The following is a 24,007-nucleotide window of genomic DNA, read 5'->3' as shown; positions in this document are numbered from 1 at the left end:
TTTTAAAGTTTAAGTTATTTTGAGCTCCAAGTATGACAGAAACTGTTTCTTAGCAGGGCTGCAGCTGCTGGGCTGCATGAACACAAGCGTGGGAAGGAGAACACCCCACCTCGCTGTGCCATTACACACTGCAGCCCCAGGCCCTGCCAGTCACCTCAAAACTGGGGCCAAAACTCTCAAGAGCGGCAGCCGATTGTCATCCCAGATACACCGAGCCCATCAGTCAGTATAATCACCATCAGTAGTGACACGGATGAAGAATCTCCTGAAAGGTAGTGACTTCCCCTACCCACTCCTCCCACCCAGTCCACTGCAACTCTACTGATGGAGGTTGTAAAATTCCTAGTTGATCATCATCTTGCTTTGAAAACTATTTTATAAAAACTTTTAGCTTGAGTCACGTTTCTGCTGTATTAATAATAATAATAATTCATTTATTTTGTATAGCGCTTTTCCAGAAGCCCAAAGGCGCTTTGACAGAGTGGAAAACATAATGCATAACAAAACATGAAAACAACAAGTGCAAAAAGACAAGAATCAATAGGGAAATATTTAAAGCAAAAGGAGGGAGAAGGAGAAGTGATAGTCAGGGGTTAAATGCTGTGGGTTGAATGTTGAATGCAGTGCTGAACAGGTGGGTCTTTAGTGATGTTTTGAATGTGGTGAGTGAGGAGGAGTCTCTGATGGTGTGAGGTAGTGAGTTCCAGAGGGTGGGAGCAGCGATGGAGAAGGCCCTGTCCCCCCAGGATCTGAATTTGGTCCGGATGGAGGGGGTCGTTTTACTTTCTTTTTTTATGTTGAAGGCTCCAGTCACGGACTATAGAGTCCTCATCGAGGCCAGGCCTTAAATAAAATCGAAGGAAAGTGTGTGATGAAAAGTTTATGGTTTGTTTGCAAGAAAGTTTGAGTGAGACAGAAAGTAAGACCAGCAATCCTGACCGTATATGAGCCTTTACACACTGTGGAGGAAAGAAAAATACACGTACTTACCTTTGACGAACTTGTATCTATAGTACGCAACAACAGCGACAGCAAGCAACAAGCTGTGTGACGGTTCCAGACTCTCCGGACACAGACAGTTCACAGTTGGGGAGCCCATGTCGGCGGGAATCGCTGGGCAAGAATGAGGCCTTCCTGCACTCGCATCCACGATCTATCGTTATACCTCCACATAAGGATCTACCAGGAGTTCTTGATGGTGAGATCGGTGGCCTATTGGCGGATGAAAATTATTTGGTTTAAAGTCAACGGGGGCCAAATACACTACTTGTTATGTATGTTTCCATTGAAGAAAAATGGGAATTTGAGGATAACGGTAAATGCAAGTGGTGAAACAAAGTTTTGGGTTCACAGGTCAAAGGTCAAAGGTAAATTTGCATTTAAAAGAATTTTCACTCTAGAACTCGAGTTAGCTGCACCTGATATTGTCTTTCTTCAACTTATCTCCATTGTCTCTCTCTTCTATACTCTCACTTATGTGACCTTCAATTTTTTATGGGACCTTTAATTGAAATCAAGAAGATTGTAACGTACACAGTGCGTGGACATCCAACACCAGTGGAGGCATAATCCATCGATTTTATATTTTCTAGTTTTTTGGGGTTTTTTTTTTAGCTGAAAAGATGAATATTATGTGTGCAGATGGTATATCAGCGTTGAGAAGGAAGGCGCAGCGAACTCATCGAGGAGTTGGACCAGTGTACCAGCAACAGCCACTTAACCTGAGTCAGGTAAGAATTGGCATAGTTTACGTGTGCTAATGGGTGCAGGCATAGATTTGGCTCTGGGCGTGAGGATTGGGATTTCGTTGTCAGAATCGATTTTTACACGATGTAAGCCCAGAATCATGGCGTCCAGAGGCCAGTACGCTTCCTTACAAGTTATTCTGCTCATAAAATTTAGATATGTATTGTAACAGTTCTTTTGACGGGATTATGTTCATCTGTAAGGATCGTATATTGGTTGGTCTGGTCTGTTATTCTTCTGTCTGTCTGTCTGTCTGTATATCAGTCGCCTACAGGTTGCAATTCTACACTGATTTTCATGCTGTTTAACCACCTGGTACAGCTGGTCAAAAGCTCAAAGTCTGTTGTTTTTAAGGTCAAAGGTCAAGATCACAAAATCTTTCATTTTCATCCGATTGACCTGCAGTATGAACAGAATTTGCACAGTGGGTCACTGATTTGGTGCACCAACAGTCAGAACGATCAATTTAGCCGTTTTGGCCTGTCAATGGTTTCCATGACAACAATTTCACCCCATGATAATCAAATCAGACTTTTTGCGATTTTATTATTGCCAAACCTTAATAATCTTTCAAGATGGCAAATTGAAATGTTCACAGCTTATTTGTTCGTATGTGTAGTATAAGTGAGTAAGATTTGATCAAAATTAGTCAAAGGTCAAGTTCAAAGTCAAGGCCATCTAAAACATACAAAACACTTGTTAGGCTGAAGTTAGAAACTTATCAGCCAAATCTATTGTGCATAACATTCAATTTAATTGGATACGCAACAAATTTGGCTGGCAAGTTTTCTAAGTGTGTTTTTTTCCCCCTGAGGTTTTCTAATGTAAAGCACTTGATGGGTCAAAATTTCGAAATTGCTGTTTCCATGGCAAATATTCTTATTTGGATTTCACAAGTATTATGCTATGCACGACATCTTTCTTGTTACTTGCAAAAATCCAAGATTTTTCAAGTATTTTGGTCGGTTGCGTTTGTGGTTCTGTCTGTCTGTTTGTTACTTGGCAAATTTTTTTTTTTTTTTTGCAAGTATGTTGATCACTCCGGTTTGTGTGTTGTGTGTTTGTTTGTGTGTGTGATTGTTTATCTGTCCGCTCACTTATCCTTGCAATTCCTTGCACCTGACTGATTGATCCTGACTTATCCTTGCAAGGTCACAATTTTAAACCGATCTTCACCAAACTTCACCAAATGGTAGAGTTCGTGGTCCGACAAAATCCTATATATTTTGAGGTCAAAAGGTCAACAAAAGCCAAAGGTCAACCACTGTTTTCAAATTTCTAAAATCCTCAATTTTATATACGATTGACTTGAAATTTCAATAGGATATACATATCGGCTAACTGAAATAAACGACCAACTATTGTTGAGATCAGCTTAAGCCAAAAGGTCAACATAGGCCAAAGATCAACCACTTTTTTGGAATTTCTAAAATCCTCAATTTTCATCCGATTGACTTGAAATTTGAATAGGATTTACATATCACCTTATTGAAAGCAACCACCAACAAGTTTTGAGGTCAATATAGGCCAAAAGGTCAACATAGGCCGAATAACTAAAATTGTCAATTTTCATCCGATTAACTTAAACTTTGAAGACGGTTTGCATATCAGGTCACTGAATTCAACCACAAATTATTTTGGAGGTCAAAAGGATGCTCCACTGAGTGCCATGCTACTTTGTTCTCTTTTGCCAAGTGTCACTCTATGAGTGATTTTTCATATTGTCTGTTTGTTTGTTTGTCTGTCCGCTCACTTATACTTGCCTACAGGTCACAATTTTAAACAGATCTTCATGAAACGTCACCAAATGGTAGAGTTTGTGGTCCGACAAAATCCTTTATATATTTGAGGTCAAAAGGTCAACATAGGCCAAAGGTCAACCACTTTTTTCGAAACTCTAAAATCCTCAATTTTCATCCGATTGACTTGAAATTTTAATAGGATTTACAGATCGGCAAACTGAATTCAACCACCAACTATTTTTGAGATCACCGTCGGTCAAAGGTCAACAACAATTTCAGATTTCTAAAATCCTCAATTTTCATCCGATTCCTTGAAATTTGAATGGGATTTACATATCAGTTAACTGAATTCAACCAACAGCTATTTTTGAGATCAGCATAGGCCAAAAGGTCAAAATAGGTAAAAGGTCAACTACTTTTTTTAAATTACTAAAAGCCTCAATTTTCATCGGATTGACTTGAAATTTGAGTTGGATTTTCATGTCAGCTAACTGAATTCAACCACCAATTATTTAAGACGTCAAAAGGATGCTCCACTGAGTGCCATGCTACTTAAAAAAAAATGTTTTGCCAAGTGTCACTCTATGAGTGATTTTTCATTTGTTTGTTTGTCTGTCCGCTCACTTGTACTTGCCTACAGGTCACAATTTTAAACAGATCTTCACGAAACGTCACCAAATGGTAGAGTTTGTGGTCCGACAAAATCCTATATATATTTGAGGTCAAAAGGTCAACATAGGCCAAAGGTCAACCACTTTTTTCGAAATTCTAAAATCCTCAATTTTCATCCGATTGACTTGAAATTTGAATAGGATTTACAGATCGGAAAACTGAATTCAACTACCAACTATTTTTGAGATCACCATCGGTCAAAGGTCAACAACAATTTCAGATTTCTAAAATCCTCAATTTTCATCCAATTCCTTGACATTTGCATGGGATTTACATATCAGTTAACTGAATTCAACCAACAACTGTTTCTGAGATCAGCATAGGCCAAAAGGTCAAAATAGGCCAAAGGTCAACCACTTTTTTCAAATTACTAAAAGCCTCAATTTTCATCGGATTGACTTGAAATTTGAATTGGATTCTCATGTCAGCTAACTGAATTCAACCACCAATTATTTAAGACGTCGTCAAAAGGATGCTCCACTGAGTGCCATGCTACCTTTTTATGTTTTGCCAAGTGTCACTCTATGAGTGATTTTTCATTTGTTTGTTTGTCTGTCGGCTCACTTATACTTGCCTACAGGTCACAATTTTAAACAGATCTTCACGAAACTTCACCAAATTGTAGAGTTCGGGGTCAGACAAAATCCTATATATTTTTGAGGTCGAAAGGTCAAAAGGTAAACATAGGCCAAAGGTTAACAACAATTTCAAATTTCTAAAATCCTCAATTTTCATCTGATTCACTTGAAATTTGAATGGGATTTACAAATCTGCTAACTGAATTAAACCACAAACTATGTATGAGATCAGCGTAGGCTAAAAGGTCAATATAGGCCAAAGGTCAACAACTTTTTTTCGAATTTCTAAAATCCTCAATTTTCATCCAATTGACTTGAAATTTGAAAATAATTTTCATATTGGCTAACTGAATTCAACCACCAACTATTTTTGAGATCAGCATACAGGCTGATCGGCCATTTTGTCCTCAAAGAGACCGTCTGCTTGGTGCATCTTGTGTTGTCATTGGGATTCCCATATCAACATCATCGTGTGGAGCGCCGTTGGTTTCCATATCGCCTCAATCATTGGTGGATGGGGGGTGTGGATTGCGCTCACGTTTTGGGGGATCGTTACCCCGTGCCGCCAGCTGCCCGACCACTCACCTCGTAACTCCTCGTCCGCCGCCGTGCCGATACCTGCCTGTTCTCGTCGTTCTGCACGACTTCAACCTTCACCCCGTGTGGGGATTCTTGCACAGACTTTGGGGAATGTTACCTTCCACTCACGTTTGGCGTATCTTGAGTTTATTGCTTTGAGAGCATTGGGGAATGATGGTACCATCATATGTATTGTTCATTTGATGCCAGTTATATTTTCATGGTACTTTCTTTAATAGTGTTGTTATTTTGCATGTGAGAGTTCTTAATACAATTACTTGTTTTGTTCTACCAATTTGTTTTACCATGGTTTATTAGAACACTCAAAATAACAAATCGTTTTGCCGCGTTCCCTCTCGAGACTCTGAGGGGCACCGTAACCGGAGTTTGGGGAGGTAACACATAGCACCCATCAAAACAACCCAGATGTATGTTATCATAAATAACTAACATTTTAAATATTTTTGTGCTCGAGTGTATGAGTGTGTGGGTGCAATATTTAAAACATTATGATTTGTGATGGCAATTTACCAGCCAGTACTGGAATATAATTAGTTGATGTAAAATCCAGGTTACCTCCGTCACCAAATGTGGATGGAGGTTTTGTATTCACCCATGTGGGTCTCTGTGTTTGTCTGTGAGTAGGACATCTCAAAAGGTTGTGGACGGATTCAGGTGAAACTTGGTGGACAGGTTGGGTATGTGACACGGACAAATTTGTTAGATTTTGGTGAAGATCTGGATCTGGATGTGGATACTAGAATTTAAGTGATTGTCGGGCCAAAAACGATATATAGCAGGATATTTCAAAAAGGTTTGGATGGATTTGGACGAAACTTGGGGGACGAGTTGCTTTGGTGACAAGAACAAGCCGATTCGATTTTGGTTCAGGTCGGAATCCAGATCCGGCCTATCAGTGGGATACAAAACATAAACTGCTCAGCCTGGTGGAGGTATGTATGCTATGTACGAATTGTGTATGCTCTGTACGTTCAGCGGAGGTATGTATGCTCTGTACGAATTGTGTATGCTCTGTACGTTCAGCAGAGGTATGTATTTTATGCACGAATTGTGTATGCTCTGTACGTTCAGTGGAGGTATGTATGCTCTGTACGAATTGTGTATGCTCTGTACGAATTGTGTATGCTCTGTACGAATTGTGTATGCTCTGTACGAATTGTGTATGCGCTGTACGTTCAGCGGAGGTGTGTATGCTCTGTACGAATTGTGTATGCACTTTACGAATTGTGTATGCTCTGTACGTTCAGCGGAGGTGTGTATGCTCTGTACGTTCAGCGGAGGTGTATATTCTCTGTACGAATTGTGTATGCTCTGTACGAATTGTGTATGCTCTGTACGAATTGTGTATGCTCTGTACGAATTGTGTATGCGCTGTACGTTCAGCGGAGGTGTGTATGCTCTGTACGAATTGTGTATGCACTTTACGAATTGTGTATGGTCTGTACGTTCAGCGGAGGTGTGTATGCTCTGTACGTTCAGCGGAGGTGTATATTCTCTGTACGAATTGTGTATGCTCTGTACGAATTGTGTATGCTCTGTACGAATTGTGTATGCTCTGTACGAATTGTGTATGCTCTGTACGAATTGTGTATGCTCTGTACGAAATGTGTCGGCTCTGTACGTTCAGCGGAGGTGTGTATTCTCTGTACGAATTGTCATCTTGATTACCCAATGTGTCCTCCCTCCCCTGCCCCTCGTATATAGAAAAGATAACAATTGTGAGTGAAAAGAAGAGGAAAAGCTTGCATGACAAGATTGTTTGAGCGATTTCATGCTTTGTTTGAAGGCAGGTCATTGGCTGCTAGGCGAGAGTGACAGGAGGTGGTTTGCCATTGCCTTAGCCAGGGCAGGAATTTGTAATTTGTTCAGGATGCCGGTGATAACTCGCCTCTCTTGGCGAAGGACACTGTGGGATCTTTAATCGTGGGACATGAACCGACTAATGATAGCAGACGGGACACCGGGCTTAACGTGCATCCGAGGGACGCACCGCCATGACACTATGTACCGTGTCTGTGATGCACTGCCATGACACTATGTACCGTGCCTGTGACGCACCGCCATGACACTATGTACCGTGTCTGTGATGCACTGCCATGGCACTATGTACCGTGCCTGTGACGCACTGCCATGACACTATGTACCGTGCCTGTGACGCACCGCCATGACACTATGTACCGTGTCTGTGATGCACTGCCATGGCACTATGTACCGTGCCTGTGACGCACCGCCATGACACTATGTACCGTGTCTGTGATGCACTGCCATGACACTATGTACCGTGCCTGTGACGCACCGCCATGACACTATGTACCGTGCCTGTGACGCACCGCCATGACACTATGTACCGTGCCTGTGACGCACCGCCATGGCACTATGTACCGTGTCTGTGACGCACCGCCATGGCACTATGTACCGTGTCTGTGATGCACCGCCATGACACTATGTACCGTGCCTGTGACGCACCGCCATGACACTATGTACCGTGTCTGTGATGCACTGCCATGACACTATGTACCGTGCCTGTAACGCACCGCCATGACACTATGTACCGTGCCTGTGACGCACCGCCATGACACTATGTACCGTGCCTGTGACGCACCGCCATGACACTATGTACCGTGCCTGTGACGCACCGCCATGACACTATGTACCGTGCCTGTGACGCACCGCCATGACACTATGTACCGTGCCTGTGACGCACCGCCATGACACTATGTACCGTGCCTGTGACGCACCGCCATGGCACTATGTACCGTGTCTGTGATGCACCGCCATGACACTATGTACCGTGTCTGTGACGCACTGCCATGACACTATGTACCGTGTCTGTGACGCACCGTCATGACACTATGTACCGTGCCTGTGACGCACCGCCATGGCACTATGTACCGTGTCTGTGATGCACCGCCATGACACTATGTACCGTGTCTGTGACGCACCGCCATGACACTATGTACTGTGTCTGTGACGCACCGCCATGAAACTATATATACATACAGTCACGTGAAAAAGTAAGTACACCCCACGTAAAGTTTTGACTTTTTCAACATATTTCAACATACAGCTATTTGATCTTCATTTCAACAATATTGATAGATAAAGCTGATATAATATAACAAATATCATGAAACATTTACATTTTGTAGTCCATTGTATAATTCAAATAAACATAAATGCAAATTTCGCATGTGGAAAAAGTAAGTACACCCCTACATTTATCACTACTTCAAATACCTAAAATTAGAATGAGGTGCACCAGCTCAGGTGAAAATGATTAGCACATCGTTAGAGAGGATCTTGGAGGAACCTGTCTTATTTAAACCTCAAACATTTAGTTTGGTTTGCTCTTTGTTGTTGAAGTGTGCAGAGTCACCATGCCTAGATCAAAAGAGCTCACGGACACCTTCAGAAAGTAGGTTATAGATGCCTATGAGTCTGGGAAGGGATTTAAAAAGATCTCCAAACAATTTGAAATCAATCATTCGACTGTCCGGAAGATCATCTACAAGTGGAGAAGATTCCAAACAACTGCCAACTTGTTCAGGCCAGGCCGCCCCAGCAAGTTCAGCCCGAGAGCAGACCGCAAGATGCTGAAAGAAGTCTCTAAGAACCCACAGAATGTCATCACGGGACCTACAGGTAGCTCTTGCCACTGTTTATGTCAAAGTGCACGAGTCTACCATTAGAAAGAGGCTGCACAAATTTGATCTACATGGGAGGTGTGCCAGGAGGAAACCTTTGCTGTCCAGAAAGAACATCAGTGCAAGACTAAAGTTTGCCAATGAACACCTAGGCAAAGACCAGCACTTCTGGAACAATGCGCTCTGGACAGATGAGTCAAAGGTAGAGCTATTTGGCCACAGTACCAGAAGACATGTTTGGCGAAAACCAAAGACAGCATTTGACCACAAGAACCTGATACCAAGTGTAAAGCATGGTGGTGGAAATATTATGGTTTGGGGCAGCTTTGCTGCATCAGGGCCTGGGCAGCTCTCCATCATAGAATCCACTATGAATTCTTCATTGTACCAGAGGGTGCTTGAGGATAATGTGAGGCCATCTGTCGGAAAGTTGAAGCTCAACCGAAGGTGGACGTTGCAACATGACAATGACCCTAAACATACCAGTCAATCCACCAAGGAATGGCTGAAAAGAAAGAAATGGAGGGTTCTGGAATGGCCAAGTCAAAGCCCGGATCTAAATCCCATCGAGATGTTGTGGGGGGATTTTAAACGAACTGTGCATGCAAGAAACCCCTCAAACATCGCACAGCTGAAAGAATTCTGCATGGAGGAGTGGGAAAATTTTTCTACCAGTCGATGTCAGAGATTGGTAGACAGTTATAAGAAAGGCCGACTTGAGGTTGTTTCTGCCAAAGGGGGCAATACCACCTATTAGAGCCAAGGGTGTACTTACTTTTTCCACATGCGAAATTTGCATTTATGTTTATTTAATTTATACAATGGACTATAAAATGTAAATGTTTCATGATATTTGTTATATTATATCACCTTTATCTGTCAATATTGTTGAAATGAAGATCAAATAGCTGTATGTTGAAATATGTTGAAAAAGTCAAAACATTTACATGGGGTGTACTTACTTTTTCACGTGACCGTACAGCACCTTATTTCAAAAAGTTATGGACGAGTTATGACTAAACTCTAAGAAGGAAGTGAAATCGCGTGCATTGCATATATGAGCATGTCTATGTGAGATCGACACCGATTGGTTCATCGGTCATGACGTAATTGGTAATCTGAACACCCATTGGTTGACTCAGTCGCCATTATCTTTGGCTCCGATTGGCTGGAGCAAAGTTGAGATTGATGACTCACCATTTGCACCAATACCTTGGAGGGAGGGGGATGGGGTTCCCCCAAAGGCGAGGACTCGCCATTTACAGACATATTACCATGGACAAGGGTCAGGCAACACCTTTAATCTTTCTATGTTGAAAGAGAATGAGAGAATGTTTAATCTTTAATCTTCTACCCTCATTTATCTTCTCCCCAACATTTATCCACTTTTATCCTTTAATCTTCTACCCAACACCTTTAATCTTCTATCCTTATTAATTCACCCCCGGATCCACTTTTTTTTAAATACCGACTTCTTTCCTGGAAGTTCTAGCAGTATCCATGTGTTTTATTTATTCCTCTCCCATCCTTCTCCACCTTCTCATGCCTCCTCCCCCCAAGCCCTCTCCCTCCCGCAGATCTCCCGATGTCCCTGTTCTCTACTGTTGTACTTGTGTGCTTCCCTCTCTCTCCCCATCTTATCTCCCGCTCCCTTTATTGTATGTTTTGTGTTCGTTTTTTTTTTGTGATTGATGTTAGCTCTTACATGAGCCTCGATCTTGTATACAAAAAAAATACAAAAAAAAACTTGGGGGATGAGTTAGTTCGGTGACAAAAACAAGCTGATTAGATTTTGGTTCAGGTCCGAATCCAGATCCGGCCCATCAGTGGGATACAAACCATAAACTGTTCAGCCTGGCGGAGGTATGCTCTCTAACGAGTGCCGTTCTAGTTGAATACTGCAGAACACAAATCTTCTTATTCGCACTTCCAAAAACCCTCACTTTGGCAGTACTTTGGGAAAAATTGTATGCCATCTTGACCAATCAAATTTGCCACTTGTGCTTTTATGGCGGAGGAACTTTGAGATTCTTATTTTTCGTCTAATAAACTGTTTCCGATAAAGTCCTTTTTATCAAGGGGTTAGGTGTTCGCCCGGAAAGGTGTTCTTTGAATTTTCTAGTTGATGCTGAGTTTGACTCCACCAATGAATTGTTCGTGATTTAACAAGATCCCTTGGAGTCCGTGTTTTTCCTGATATCCATAAGGGATTCTATTATTCAATACCCTCTCAAATTAAGGTGTCAGACAGCTGATTGGGGTTGTCCACTTCTCAACCATCAATGAAAACAGAAATCGGTGTATATTTTTATTTGAATTTTAAACCCTGGGATTTAGAAAATGGTCTTCCACATCCACTACCCAGCAAGTCTTCTCAATGCATTTGAAATTCGCTTTGAAAATGCCTGGGATCGGCACCGGTGTGTGTTCTTTTCTCTGGTGAGCATCACGTAATTGCATCATTATTCAGCAAATTATCACCTGTTACTTACACGGATAGGCCACTTAAGCTTTACACCAATGAGCTCCCAATCCCAGCCTCTTTTACCCTTTCTCCCCACTCTTCCCACACTGCATTTTATTTACTATTGCCAACAATACTCTTCCTTTCCTCAATTTTATTATCTCAGTTTCAAATTCCCCAAACCCACCACCTCTACCTTCCAGCTGCATACCAATATGTAGATAGACCCTTCTCAGAGCCTCTTGGTGAGGGAAGTAGAACAGTAATAATGGCGATAATGAAAAGGGCCTTTCCTTATACCGTATATGAAATTCTTATCTAAATGCATTTCCAACCTCCTTTTTCCTGCTCTTTGTAGATCTTTCTAAAAGGTGTTGTCCACTTTTTTGGTCTTAAATGCTCACATTCGTTGATGGCCCAACATACATTACATGGTGTTTGAATTCTGAATCTGTGCACCGAATTTTCAACTTCCTGCAGAGGTTTGTGAGCTCACGCTGAGGGGAGACAGCTTTGAGTGTGGCCTTTTCTGATAGGAGATGTAGACACACACACACACATGGACTACGTTTCTCGTTCTTTGTCACTAGGAGGAGGGAGGGAAATTCCTGGCAGATGGAGGAAATGAGAAAATGATGAAAATCAGCCCATAGGGAGAGGAGGATGTCACATGGGTTTTTTGTTTTAAGATCTGGGTTAAAAAAAAGAAGAAATTGTGATTAAAAATTAGCAGGTATAGGCCGACATATTTTAGATATAAAATGGTGGAATTTCTTCCAATCCAGTTGCATATATATATATATATATATATATATATATATATATATATATATATATATCTCCCCCTTCCTTTTCCTCCCCATTTTTGTATATCCCAAACTCATTTCCCTCTTTTAGCCCTCTCCTGTATAACCTCATTTCGTATTACCTTGCCCTCCCTTCCTTTCCTTTTATTATCTCAATTTGTTTAGGAAGAACATGCTGGAGAAATGTTCTTCCTAAAGAACATTTATATATATATATATATATATTTTTTAAGAAGAAAAGTACATCCAACCAAAAAAGTAACTAGATGTACTCTGCTACTTTAAGCAATAAACAAGAGCAGACCCGGTCTCAGGCTACATTTCATCCACTTCCCAGCAAACTTCCTTATTCCAACAAGTGTTATTTGCACCACTGGAATCGCAAATGTGCATTACCAGGTGTGATGAGGAGTTTGTGCACTGCAACCCGACTATGGTATCCCACTCTGTGGAGTTTTTGGCGGACCGTTTTCTTTTTAAACCGGCTGCTTGTTCCTCTTGCAGCCATGCCAGCCATAATTATCGGCAACTAGGCCTGGGCAGCATTTTTATACATGACCTTAAACATGCTTGTATGATACTTGCTTAATTATATAACACATGGGCAACACCTGTGTGTAAGGCGTTGCTTTCAATACACTTGGTGTCATTTACCCAGGTGTTTACATTTTTTGTCCACTACCTGTACAGTGGCCTGCAAAAGTATTCACCCCCTACCAATGATGCCATATAGATGAATTAGAAATTATGGAAAAACAATTCTTCCAAATGAACTTTTTTATTCATAGAATCATAATTATGATCAATTATAATTGAAGAGATCAAACTAAACACTGTTATAGTTGATGGAGGTTACATATCAGGAATACCTGCAAATAAACACACATTGTATATATATATGTACAGTCACGTGAAAAAGTAAGTACACCCCATGTAAAGTTTTGACTTTTTCAACATATTTCAACATACAGCTATTTGATCTTCATTTCAACAATATTGATAGATAAAGGTGATATAATATAACAAATATCATGAAACATTTACATTTTGTAGTCCATTGTATAATTTAAAGAAACATAATTGCAAATTTCGCATGTGGAAAAAGTAAGTACACCCCGACATTTATCACTACTTCAAATACCTAAAATTAGAATCAGGTGCACCAACTCAGGTGCAAATGATTAGACCATCGTTAGAGAGGATCTTGGAAGAACCTGTCTTATTTAAACCTCAGACATTTCGTTTGGTTTGCTCTTTGTTGTTGAAGTGTGCGGCGTCACCATGCCTTGATCAAAAGAGCTCTCTGAGGCCTTCAGAAAGAAGGTTATAGATGCCTTCGAGTCTGGGAAGGGATTTAAAAAGATCTCCAAACAATTTGAAATCAATCATTCGACTGTCCGGAAGATCATCTACAAGTGGAGAAGATTCCAAACAACTGCCAACTTGTTCAGGCCAGGCCGCCCCAGCAAGTTCAGCCCGAGAGCAGACCGCAAGATGCTGAAAGAAGTCTCTAAGAACCCCAGAATGTCATCACGGGACCTGCAGGTAGCTCTTGCCACTGTTTATGTCAAAGTGCACGAGTCTACCATTAGAAAGAGGCTGCACAAATTTGATCTACATGGGAGGTGTGCCAGGAGGAACCCTTTGCTGTCCAGAAAGAACATCAGGGCAAGACTAAAGTTTGCCAATGAACACCTAGGCAAAGACCAGTACTTCTGGAACAATGTGCTCTGGACAGATGAGTCAAAGGTAGAGCTATTTGGCCACAGTACCAGAAGACATGTTTGGCGAAAACCAAAGACAGCATTTGTCCACAAGAACCTGATACCAACTGTAAAGCATGGTGGTGGAAATATTATGGTTTGGGGCAGCTTTGCTGCATCAGGGCCTGGGCAGCTCACCGTCATATAATCCACTATGAATTCTTCATTGTACCAGAGGGTGCTTGAGGATAATGTGAAAGCATCTGTCGGAATGTTGAAGCTCAACTGAAGGTGGACCTTGCAACATGACAATGACCCTAAACATACCAGTCAATCCACCAAGGAATGGCTGAAAATAAAGAAATGGAGGTTTCTGGAATGGCCAAGTCAAAGCCCGGATCTAAATCCCATTGAGATGTTGTGGGGGGGATTTGAAACGAGCTGTGCATGCAAGAAACCCCTCAAACATCGCACAGCTGAAATAATTCTGTATGGTGGAGTGGGCAAAAATTTGTCCCAGTCGATGTCAGAGACTGGTAGACAGTTATAAGAAATGCCTACTTGAGGTTGTTTCTGCCAAAGGGGGCAATACCACCTATTAGAGCCAAGGGTGTACTTACTTTTTCCACATGCGAAATTTGCATTTATGTTTATTTAAATTATACAATGGACTACAAAATGTAAATGTTTCATGATATTTGTTGTATTATATCACCATTATCTATCAATATTGTTGAAATGTCAATCAAATAGCTGTATGTTGAAATATGTTCGAATTTAGAGAGCTGTCTCCCTCGACATATCACGTGCCTTCGACACGGTCTGGCACCCCGCTCTGCTCACCAAACTCTCCTCCTTTGGTATCCATGGAAATCTGCACGCATGGCTGGTGGACTTCCTCTCTAGTCGTCGTCAACGTGTGGCCCTGAATGGGTTTCTCTCATCTCCTCTTCCTGTTCAGGCTGGAGTTCCCCAAGGCAGTGTTCTGGGCCCCGTGCTTTTTCTGGTCTTCATCAATGATCTCTCTGACTCTCTTGAAAATCCTCTCTATGTCTTTGCTGATGACTCCACTCTCTGCCGCTCCATTCCTCCTCCCTCAGATCGGCAGTCTGCAGCCTCCTCACTCTCTGAAGACTTGGACAAAATCACAGACTGGTCAAACAAGTGGAACATGTCTTTCAATCCTGACAAATCTCACACTCTTACTATGTCTCTCCGAAAAGATCGACTGGACAACCCTCCCATCTACTTTCTCAACAATCCTCTCCAAGAAGTTCTGTCGCTCAAGCTTTTGGGTCTCACTATCTGCCATGATCTTTCTTGGGAAAACCACATTTCCAAGCTGGCCTCCAAAGCCAGTCGCCGACTGGGCATCCTCCGTCGTGCGAAGTCCTTCCTCGGCACACCTGAGCTCCTCACCACATACAAGGCTTTCATCCGCAGCTCAATGGAATACTGTTCTCCCCTATGGGCCGGTGCTCCTGCCTCACACCTAGCTCGGCTTCACGCTGTTGAAACAAAAGCTTTCAGAATTATTGGAATCTCCCGCGATGAAGCTATCTCTGAGGGCCTTTCACTCACTCACCGCAGGCAGGTAGGTGGTCTTTCTGTCTTCTACCGACTCCTCTCCGGCCTTGCACCCCCAGCTCTCTCTGTGCTCTGTCCCCCAAATATTCCTACAGGTCGCACAAGATCTGCCAGCAACCCTCTGATGGTTAAACTGCCGAAATCTCGGCTCTCTGCTCACCTTCACTCTTTCATTCCTCTTTTCTCCCGCCTCTGGAACAAACTCCCTCACTCCCTTCAATCCCACTCCTCCCTCCAGGTCTTTAAAACAGCTGTTCACCACCATCTCATATCTTCCCCCATCCAAAACCTTGATCTTTTCTACCCCTGCTAATTCACCCCAGATCCACCTTGTTTGAAATTCCAACTTCTTTCCTGGAAGTCCTGGCAGTGTCCATATGTTTTATACCTCTCCCACCGCCCCCTTCCCATGCCCCCCCCCCTCCAAAGCCCTCGCCCTCTCTCAGATCTCTCGATGTCTCCATGTCTCTCGGTCCCTGCTCTCAAATGTTGTGTTTGTGTCCTTCCCCCTCTCTCCCCATGTTGTCTACCGCTCCCGATGTAATATGTTTTATGTGTCGGTTTGTCTTTTTGTGTGATTAATGTTCGCTCTTTCACGAGCCTCGATCTTGTATACAAAAAAAAAAAAAAAAAAAAAAATGTTGAAAAAGTCAAAACTTTACATGGGGTGTACTTACTTTTTCACGTGACTGTATATATATATAGGTTCAAACTTTTTAAGGTAAGATTTATGGAATAGAGTATAGAATATGACAGAATTAACTGACAGAGAGGGACATTTAACGAGCTCTTGTTTTAAATTGCCCAACAAACAAACAAGCTAACATGATTTCATGTCTGCTCCACCCCTTTCCTGCCTCAGACACAATGCAATATGCCCGGTGGAATCAATGCGCGGCGACAGCAGGCGTACATCACTTCGACCCTCCCACAGCAAATCGCCTTCAGCTTCCCACAGGGCAGCCCACCACATCCTGCTTCTCTTGCACCTCCGCCCCCACCAACAGCGCATGCACTCCTGGCCGCCCGGCAACCTCACGTCCTTGCCTACCCAGGCCCCGTGGCGCATCTGGTGCCCAGCTCAAGGCAGGCCTTTCCAGCACGCCTGATCCCTACAACATCGCTGCGGCTCGGCGTCCCGCATGCCCATGCCGCCCTGCCTACCTCGCCACACTTCACGCCACAGTTCACCACACAACCGTATCTCACATCTCAGGCATCGACTCTCTACGCTGGCTACTCGCTGAGTCCCAGCAAGCTGGCAACCTTCCCTTATATCTAGCAGCACCATGGACTGCGGTGAATCCAGAACTGGTATTTTTAATGATTACCTGAGCACCAGCTAGACTTTGTCTGCACCTCAGCTATGCAGACGTGGCTTGCTTTGTATGTAACGTAGTCATAGCACCGGCTCGCTCGGGTTTATTGTACTTTGTACTGTCATAAGTGTGCTAACCATTTTACTTCCTCCTTTTGATATTCTTTGTGAATACAGGCTCTACTAGGCAATCATTTTATTTTTACACAATGACTTCTCCGCACAAGTGAAATGCAACAGTATCTAACGGCACTTTCTTGCCATCTCTGCCCTGGCAGCTGCTATACCACCCTCTATTCACATAGGCTTTGGGAGCATGGCTTCATGCCTACTTTGTACTGTGGTCAATCGTCTCATGGTCTCGTTTTTGTACCAACTTCGGGCCCTGAAAAGTAAGTCTGCATTTTCTTCCTTGTATAACGTATGATGCTTCCAAGCTGGTTGTGGGAATGTGCCACTGAGGCGATCACGAAGCGTGGCATATTCTTTCGTCCGACATGCAACATTCGAATCGATGTTTCCGAGTCGCGAACTCACCAGGCTGTTTTCGAATCGATGGGAATACCGCACTGGGATTGTGTTGAGCAGGGTTGCCATGGCCACCCGACATTGTACCGGTCCTCACAGCCTGCTGGCAAGGCTAGGGAAGATGCATCGACCTTGTGGATCTCTAAAGGAAAGGGAGTCGGCCTAGCGCCATTACCTTGGCTGGAGGCATCGTTGGTGACCTGTGGCTGGCCTTTTGTGAGGTGACACTTTGTATGAGGTGCATGATGAATAACGTTTTGTTTGTGCATTTGTCATGAGATTTGATCATTTATTTTGTTTTTAATCGAAGTATATTTAAAGCTTTTATATTGACGGTATGTATGCGTGTGGAATATTCTACATACGTGATTAGATAGCATCTTGTGTGAAGTATATTTTCCTTTTTCTACTTCTTATCATAGGCATGATGGATGTTTAAGAAGTGATGTTCCCTGCCGCAGCGTCCTAGAGATATTTTTTATATGCTTGGGATGCAGGTAGACGCGGGCGTTCTTTTAAATCACTATAAAATGTACATCTATAACTTTCCTTTAGGCAGAATAATCCAGTAGACTTGAGCGTACCTTGGCAGTTGCCGTGCTTGAGGACTTCCATGGAGTGCAAGGACATAGCTCAAGGCTTGAGGCAGGAACCACTTCAGACTACAGTACCAAGCGACTGCCCCATTACTTCCCAATTTACTTTAGTGCCTTACCACCCACGAATGTGGAATACCCATTCTGTTGTTGGTGGAGATGGGGTTAGGAGCTCAGAAGAAGAGGTCAGTTGGTGGATGGCGTTTCTCCTTTTTTCAATATTGTTCTTTAATCCTCTCGATTTGTTTTCTTTTTCTCTCATTTCTTCCTTTCTACTCTTTCAAAATCACTCTGATTCTTCGTCTTCCACTCTTCCAGATATTCTCTTTCATCCTTTCTTCTCTCCATCCGACCCATCCCCTTCCGCACCTCAAAAACCTTTTTCTATATCCTCTCTGTCTTGGTGAGTTCATTTCTGCCAGCCCCTGTACTAGCGCCAATCTGGTGGGTTGGCACGAGCAAGACAGGATGCGTTTGGTGGAAACCTGTACGGTCTACGATGTGGAAAATATAAAAGTGTTTTGGGGGTTTGTAGGTGTAAAGATAGCACTTTGTGATGTTGAGCAGGGTTTGCTGGAAGCCAGTGCCTGATATCATGCAATATGTTGGCTTCTTAGCTTTGGTTTCCCAATATTTATCGGCATTGGCATTAAATGTGTTGTTGTACTTTTTTCTGAATTTTTACAAATGCTCTTTACTCCGTACGTATGAAATTATAAATGATCACAGTTATAAAAAAAGAAAGCATTCTGATTTTAAGCTTTTAATCGGAGAGAAAATGTCATTATAAACTGCCAAGATTTGGTAGCAACGTCTGGGATCTTTAGATGTGTTACCTGCCGAACCACCAATTCATGCGAATAACAATTGATTGAGCGCTGAGCAGGAGTGTTGCTTGCCATGTTTGTGTTATGTTGTGCTTGAAGGCCAATAGTTCCTCCTGGGTAGGCCCCTGCTGAACGTTTATATGTTCTTGAGCACTCGCGCGAGCGGCCAACCCAGCAGAACCCATGCCTTGTTCGTAAGGCCTAAGCCAAGGAGCAGCCAAGTAAGACTTAGCAGTCTGTCGTGACGTTTTCGCCACTTGTCATGACACTTACCTTTTGACAAGAAAGGCAAGATGGCGAGGACTTGCGAGGATAACTACTAACTACATCTATAGTAACCAAGGCCTCATCACTTGGCCTGGTTCTGCTCAGCTGATTGGAGCAATATAACCACACTTTGAGTGAGCGTGTCATGTGTTGAGCGATGTGATTGGAATGCGGCATGTGTGTTGGGACTTGAAATTCTTCCAGGAAAGCGGAACATTCCAAGCCAATGAACCTGGCGGTGCAGTGAGCTGGACACAAAAAAGGGGGCTGGCAGGGAGAAGTGAAGAGTTTCGGAGTCATTTGTTTAGGGATGGGAGAGTTTAACGGGAACAAACAAAATTCAACCCTTTTCCACTAACACCGGCTGTGACCGCGTGTGTGTGTGTGTGTGTGTGTGAATGTGTGTGTTATAGCATTTGTCCGTGTGCTGCATTGCTAGAAGGTGCACTCCCACTAAGATGCATGGTGCGCCTCACCTGGCCCTGCCATTACTGTTAAGAGCACTTTTTGCCTTATCGAAGCTCACTTTCTCTCGCGCTCTTCTCCTGTCACTTAGTTTGTAAATGTTTTGGTTTTCATGCAAAATGGTGTCTGTGTTATTTAAGCTGTTGGATCCATTGGTTCTTAGAGAACGCATAGTTACCTGTCAGTCAAACGGTATGATTTTTGTGGAATGCATTGTGCACAAATTTGCGTTATCCGGTGTTGTCTCATGTGCGTGTGCGTGCGTGACCAGGACGTACGTTACTTGTATGTTTCCAAAGCGATATCAATATGCTTGGATGTAGCTTTGAATTTGTACTGTTGTATTGTAAATCAATTCAGATTATAACAAATGTATTTCTAGTTATTTTAACTATACTAACTATAGTTGAAAGTTTGAGGTATAGTGTTCAATTTCTTATTCATCTTATCTGTCGATGTAAGGTGGATTGTAACTATATTTTAATGTTTGTAAGCCCACATATGCATATTGTGTATGTGTAGGGATGTAGGCAATACCTGTATTGATCAGTTACATCAGATGTGAACCGTTTTTAGAATATTTTGTGATTAACATGACTGCATCTTTATTTGGTTTGTTTGTTTTTGGGTTTGATGCTTCATCTACGGGCCAATGATGGCTTCAATGGCACCACCTGCAGTGTGCAGCTTTCACTAGTTTTTATTCTGATCATGGAAATGTGTAACTGACATTTATTAAACTGGTCTGCAGCACACGACGCCTCTCACTTGGGTTTGTTTGCTCCCATGGTCACACCGGTTTCTTACGCTATTAAGCGCTCAACCGCAAACTGCCGGGTTGTCGCACCGGCCGTTCAGTTGTGACTGCAAACAACCTGGGAATGTGAATTTATTTCTGGTGTAGGAGCTGCTGAACCAGACAACAACTACACTCTGAGAGAACGACTAGTGTAACCTGGTGTCAAGGAGTGTCCTAGAACACAACACCATTTGTTACCCATAGGACAGACAAGAATTTGTAATTTGTTCAGGTGCTACCTCTCACATGCCCGCTTGGTTGACCAGGGCTGACATGGGAGTTGGGAGGATGTACCTGTACTGAGACAATAGATCTTGACTATAATAGTTATACGACAGAACAAAAGGAATGCAAAAATGAGAACAAGGTGTAGCATGCAGACAGATTCCCTCACCAAAATGACATGGCTGGAGGAAGTAAGGTGGATACATTCCATTTGTTACTGAACATAAGACGGCGCCATCAGCCATACATTGATCACGTGTAGATGCAATCGAGGTTGGAACCGTAGAGGATCTAACTACTGCTGTCCCAGAGCTGGTCCTGTCTGTACGGAAGTGTGCTCCTGTGAAGCATGGGATGAGACGTCATCCAATACTGACATTAACCTGATGGATGATTCAGATACTGACAATGACAGTGAGGAAGATGACGAGGTATAACGAGCTGTATGCCACCGATCCGCTCAATCGCAAATTTCATCGAATCCACAGATGTGTTGGCAGAACCTTCCTATTGTTGGAAATTTCATGTATTCCACTGATGTTTGCAATGTGATCCAGTCATGGTCATGTGGAACATTAATTCCACAGATGTGGTGAAGTACATTCATATAAAGTCTTTTGTGGTAATTAACAGATGTACATGTAATCCACCAAGGTGGGCAATGGAATATCATCGATAACAGGTTTATGTTTAGTCCTCTACCCAGAGAGGACTGAATGTTTGCTCTCCGTCCATCCGTCCCAGCTGATTTTCTTGACTTTTCCCTCATACCCTTGAACATATTCAACTGAAACTTGGTACATAGCTTTATTATGATAAGTTACAGAACAAGGTTGAGTTTCAGGGCATTTACCCAATTTTTCATGGAGTTATGCCCTTTTGAATAGAAAATACCACATATTTTACATAGCTCAGTTTTCAGCTGCCCTGACTCCACCCCACTGCTTTAGACCCATTGGCGGGACAGCTGGCCTGACTCCACCCTAATTAAAATCATGCACTGCCATTCGATGAAGCAGCACTGCTTTGTCCATAGCTATACTGCAGAAAAATGTAGTCCTCTGACGTGAAAAACAAGATTTATAACCTCACCTCCATAAATACGTATATACAGGACAACAAAACTAACCGATGCCATGTCGGAAGTGGGCCAAAATACCACTAAATGTGCAATGAAAACCTGGCACCATAATGTTTCTGATTCACGACACTAAAGACTAATAATTTGTTTGGTGCCAACAATTTAAAAGGAAAAAATACTCTGACAAATGGCCCTGAACTATAGTGTTTTGCCTCTCCCTGAGCTCATTGCTGTTGTAGGATTCATTTCTACAATTCGCACCCAATTTTTAATGGTATCAGAGTTTCTTACACCCAGAGGAGTACGAAACCCCCATTGAGGAAACCCCCCCCCCCCCAAAAAAAACAAAAACCTTCCTGTGCTCTCAACACCAAATTTCCAATCTGTATCTCATTATGAGCTGGGACTTTGGGAATTAAATTTTGCATCAATAATGTGAATATAAAGTACGTGGGTTGACACTTTGACAACGTGATTAACGTAAATACTTAAGTGTATTGAGCCCCCCCTCCTCCCTCGGGCACCCTCTCGTTAACTGCATTTGCATTGAGTAGGGTATATCCTTGTATAGGTTAAAATGAGCAGCTCTGCAAGAAGTCTTGATTCCCGGTTTTTAGATGGGGGGGGGGTTTTTTTTGGGTTTTTTTCGAAATAGATAAACCAATTTGAAGGTTTTCTAGTCTAGTGATCAAAACTTTGACCTTCAAATATGGCAAAAACACTCCATAGCCCCTTGATACATCGAAATCCTTCAAATGTCATTAATAATAATAAAACAAATAGGTGTGTGTATATGTAGATATATATATATAATTTTAAAAGTTTATTAAAAAATTGATTAGTTTATTAAAAATTGTGCAAGAGTGATACGACGCACTCATTCAATTGCTTCACCTTTACCTCTGGCCTTTGAAGTGGTTCATTCTATTACTTGGAGAACTGGCAGAAATATTTTCAAATCAACACTTGCATGCTTCTCAATGGTTAACCAGGAAGAGCTACTCCCTCTAAACTATATTCATTCACCTCTTCTGAAAATAATTGAGAAAACATTCCAAATTTATTCAATAACTTTGAATCAATCTATCCATATGAAGATCAGGATTTACAAGTCCAACCTGCTTTATACAGCAACCCCCTCCAGATCTCTTCGATGTTTTTCACTTTGAACAGAACTCAATCGAGTCAAAACATGTTCATCCGAGCTCCAGAACTTCATGGCATTGGTACTCTGTTGAATAACTTGTGCTTCACATTTTGAAAGAGCAAAAACTACTTTTAATTAAGGTTCAAATGAGAAACATGCTTCTCATGATATATTTTTCTAGCTTTCCTATGATCAACCCCACAACATTAACGATCCAGCAGAAGACAGGAAACTACTTTAGGATGCTAAGGAATACGTGGATTCAAAACTCCGACATGCATAATCTTAGATATAATCAGACAATTGTAATCACCAAGAGTAAAGGCTCATCTTCAGCATCGGCAGGTTGCTCCTCACGGGATCACCGAGCGCTTTTCATTCACTTGGACATCGCCTCTTACAACTTTTCATTTATTTCTCTCTGTTTTAACTATCTGAACCAGATATTTATATTTTACGATATTCTTATTTCAAAGTTATGTTGTTTATTTATCAAAATCGATCACTTATCAATAATTGCCTCCCTCCCCACCCCCAACCACCCACCATCCTTCCAAGGTCAGCAAAACAACCACAGGTTTACTGGTAACAGGGGCACATCAGCGGCACAGCCACACTTCCAGGAGTGATGCAACCAGTAATCACAGGCTGCATACAAAACATTGACCTTGCTTCACATTATATTAGCATTCCTCAATCAAGGTCCTGTTGATTTCATCAATCATTCTACCTGGCCGCTGACGTAGATCGACACCTAGCCTTCACCAGCAAGACTGTCTTAATTTTAATAGAATCAAAGATTGGCTTCACTGAAAAAGGGGGGAAAAAAGAAAAAAAAAAAGAAGAAACTACAACAATGCGACTGTCGCCAATGTGCCTCTTCATAGTCCCACAACGGGTAGATGCCATCACTCTGCATATGTATGGGTAGAGGAGCACGTTTGTGAAGTTTCATGTCGATCGGATAAGGTTCGTTTTTCTATCCAAGATGGCTGCCAAACCACGTAACCTATGACATCATTTTCAAACTAAATGCAACAGTGCTGTGAAATGATATTTGTAAAATTTCACATTGATAGGGTGAGCGGTTTCATAGATATAATTATTCAATATTTTCCTTCAATCCAAAATGGCTGCCAAACCATGTGACATATGATGTCATCAATTTAATATTTCAATACAAATGGGTCATAGATCATGTGCATGCAATTA

General features: G+C 42.2%; 1 protein-coding gene across 3 annotated transcripts in view; it reads left to right on the top strand.

Moving 5' to 3' along the window:
• Positions 1-20,298, top strand: part of LOC137423243 (homeodomain-interacting protein kinase 2) — a 143,112-nt gene extending 122,814 nt beyond the window's left edge. For 2 of the 3 annotated variants that reach the window (XM_068110165.2, XM_078774496.1), the window contains exons 12-15: positions 54-272; positions 1,014-1,198; positions 1,642-1,730; positions 16,405-20,298. In XM_068110165.2, coding sequence (XP_067966266.2) covers positions 54-272; positions 1,014-1,198; positions 1,642-1,730; positions 16,405-16,824 — 913 coding nt within the window. In that variant the 3' untranslated portion in view covers positions 16,825-20,298. The remainder of the gene's footprint in view (positions 1-53; positions 273-1,013; positions 1,199-1,641; positions 1,731-16,404) is intronic. The other variant, XM_068110166.2, reaches the window with a different exon arrangement.
• Positions 20,299-24,007: the final 3,709 nt, after the last annotated feature.

Source organism: Myxine glutinosa, chromosome 3 (genome assembly GCF_964187855.1).
Source record: "Myxine glutinosa chromosome 3, kmMyxGlut1.1, whole genome shotgun sequence".
In the NCBI taxonomy this organism is placed as follows: Eukaryota; Metazoa; Chordata; class Myxini; order Myxiniformes; family Myxinidae; genus Myxine; species Myxine glutinosa.
The sequence above is the reverse complement of the archived record's forward strand: the minus strand, read 5'-3'. Positions and strand labels throughout refer to the sequence as shown.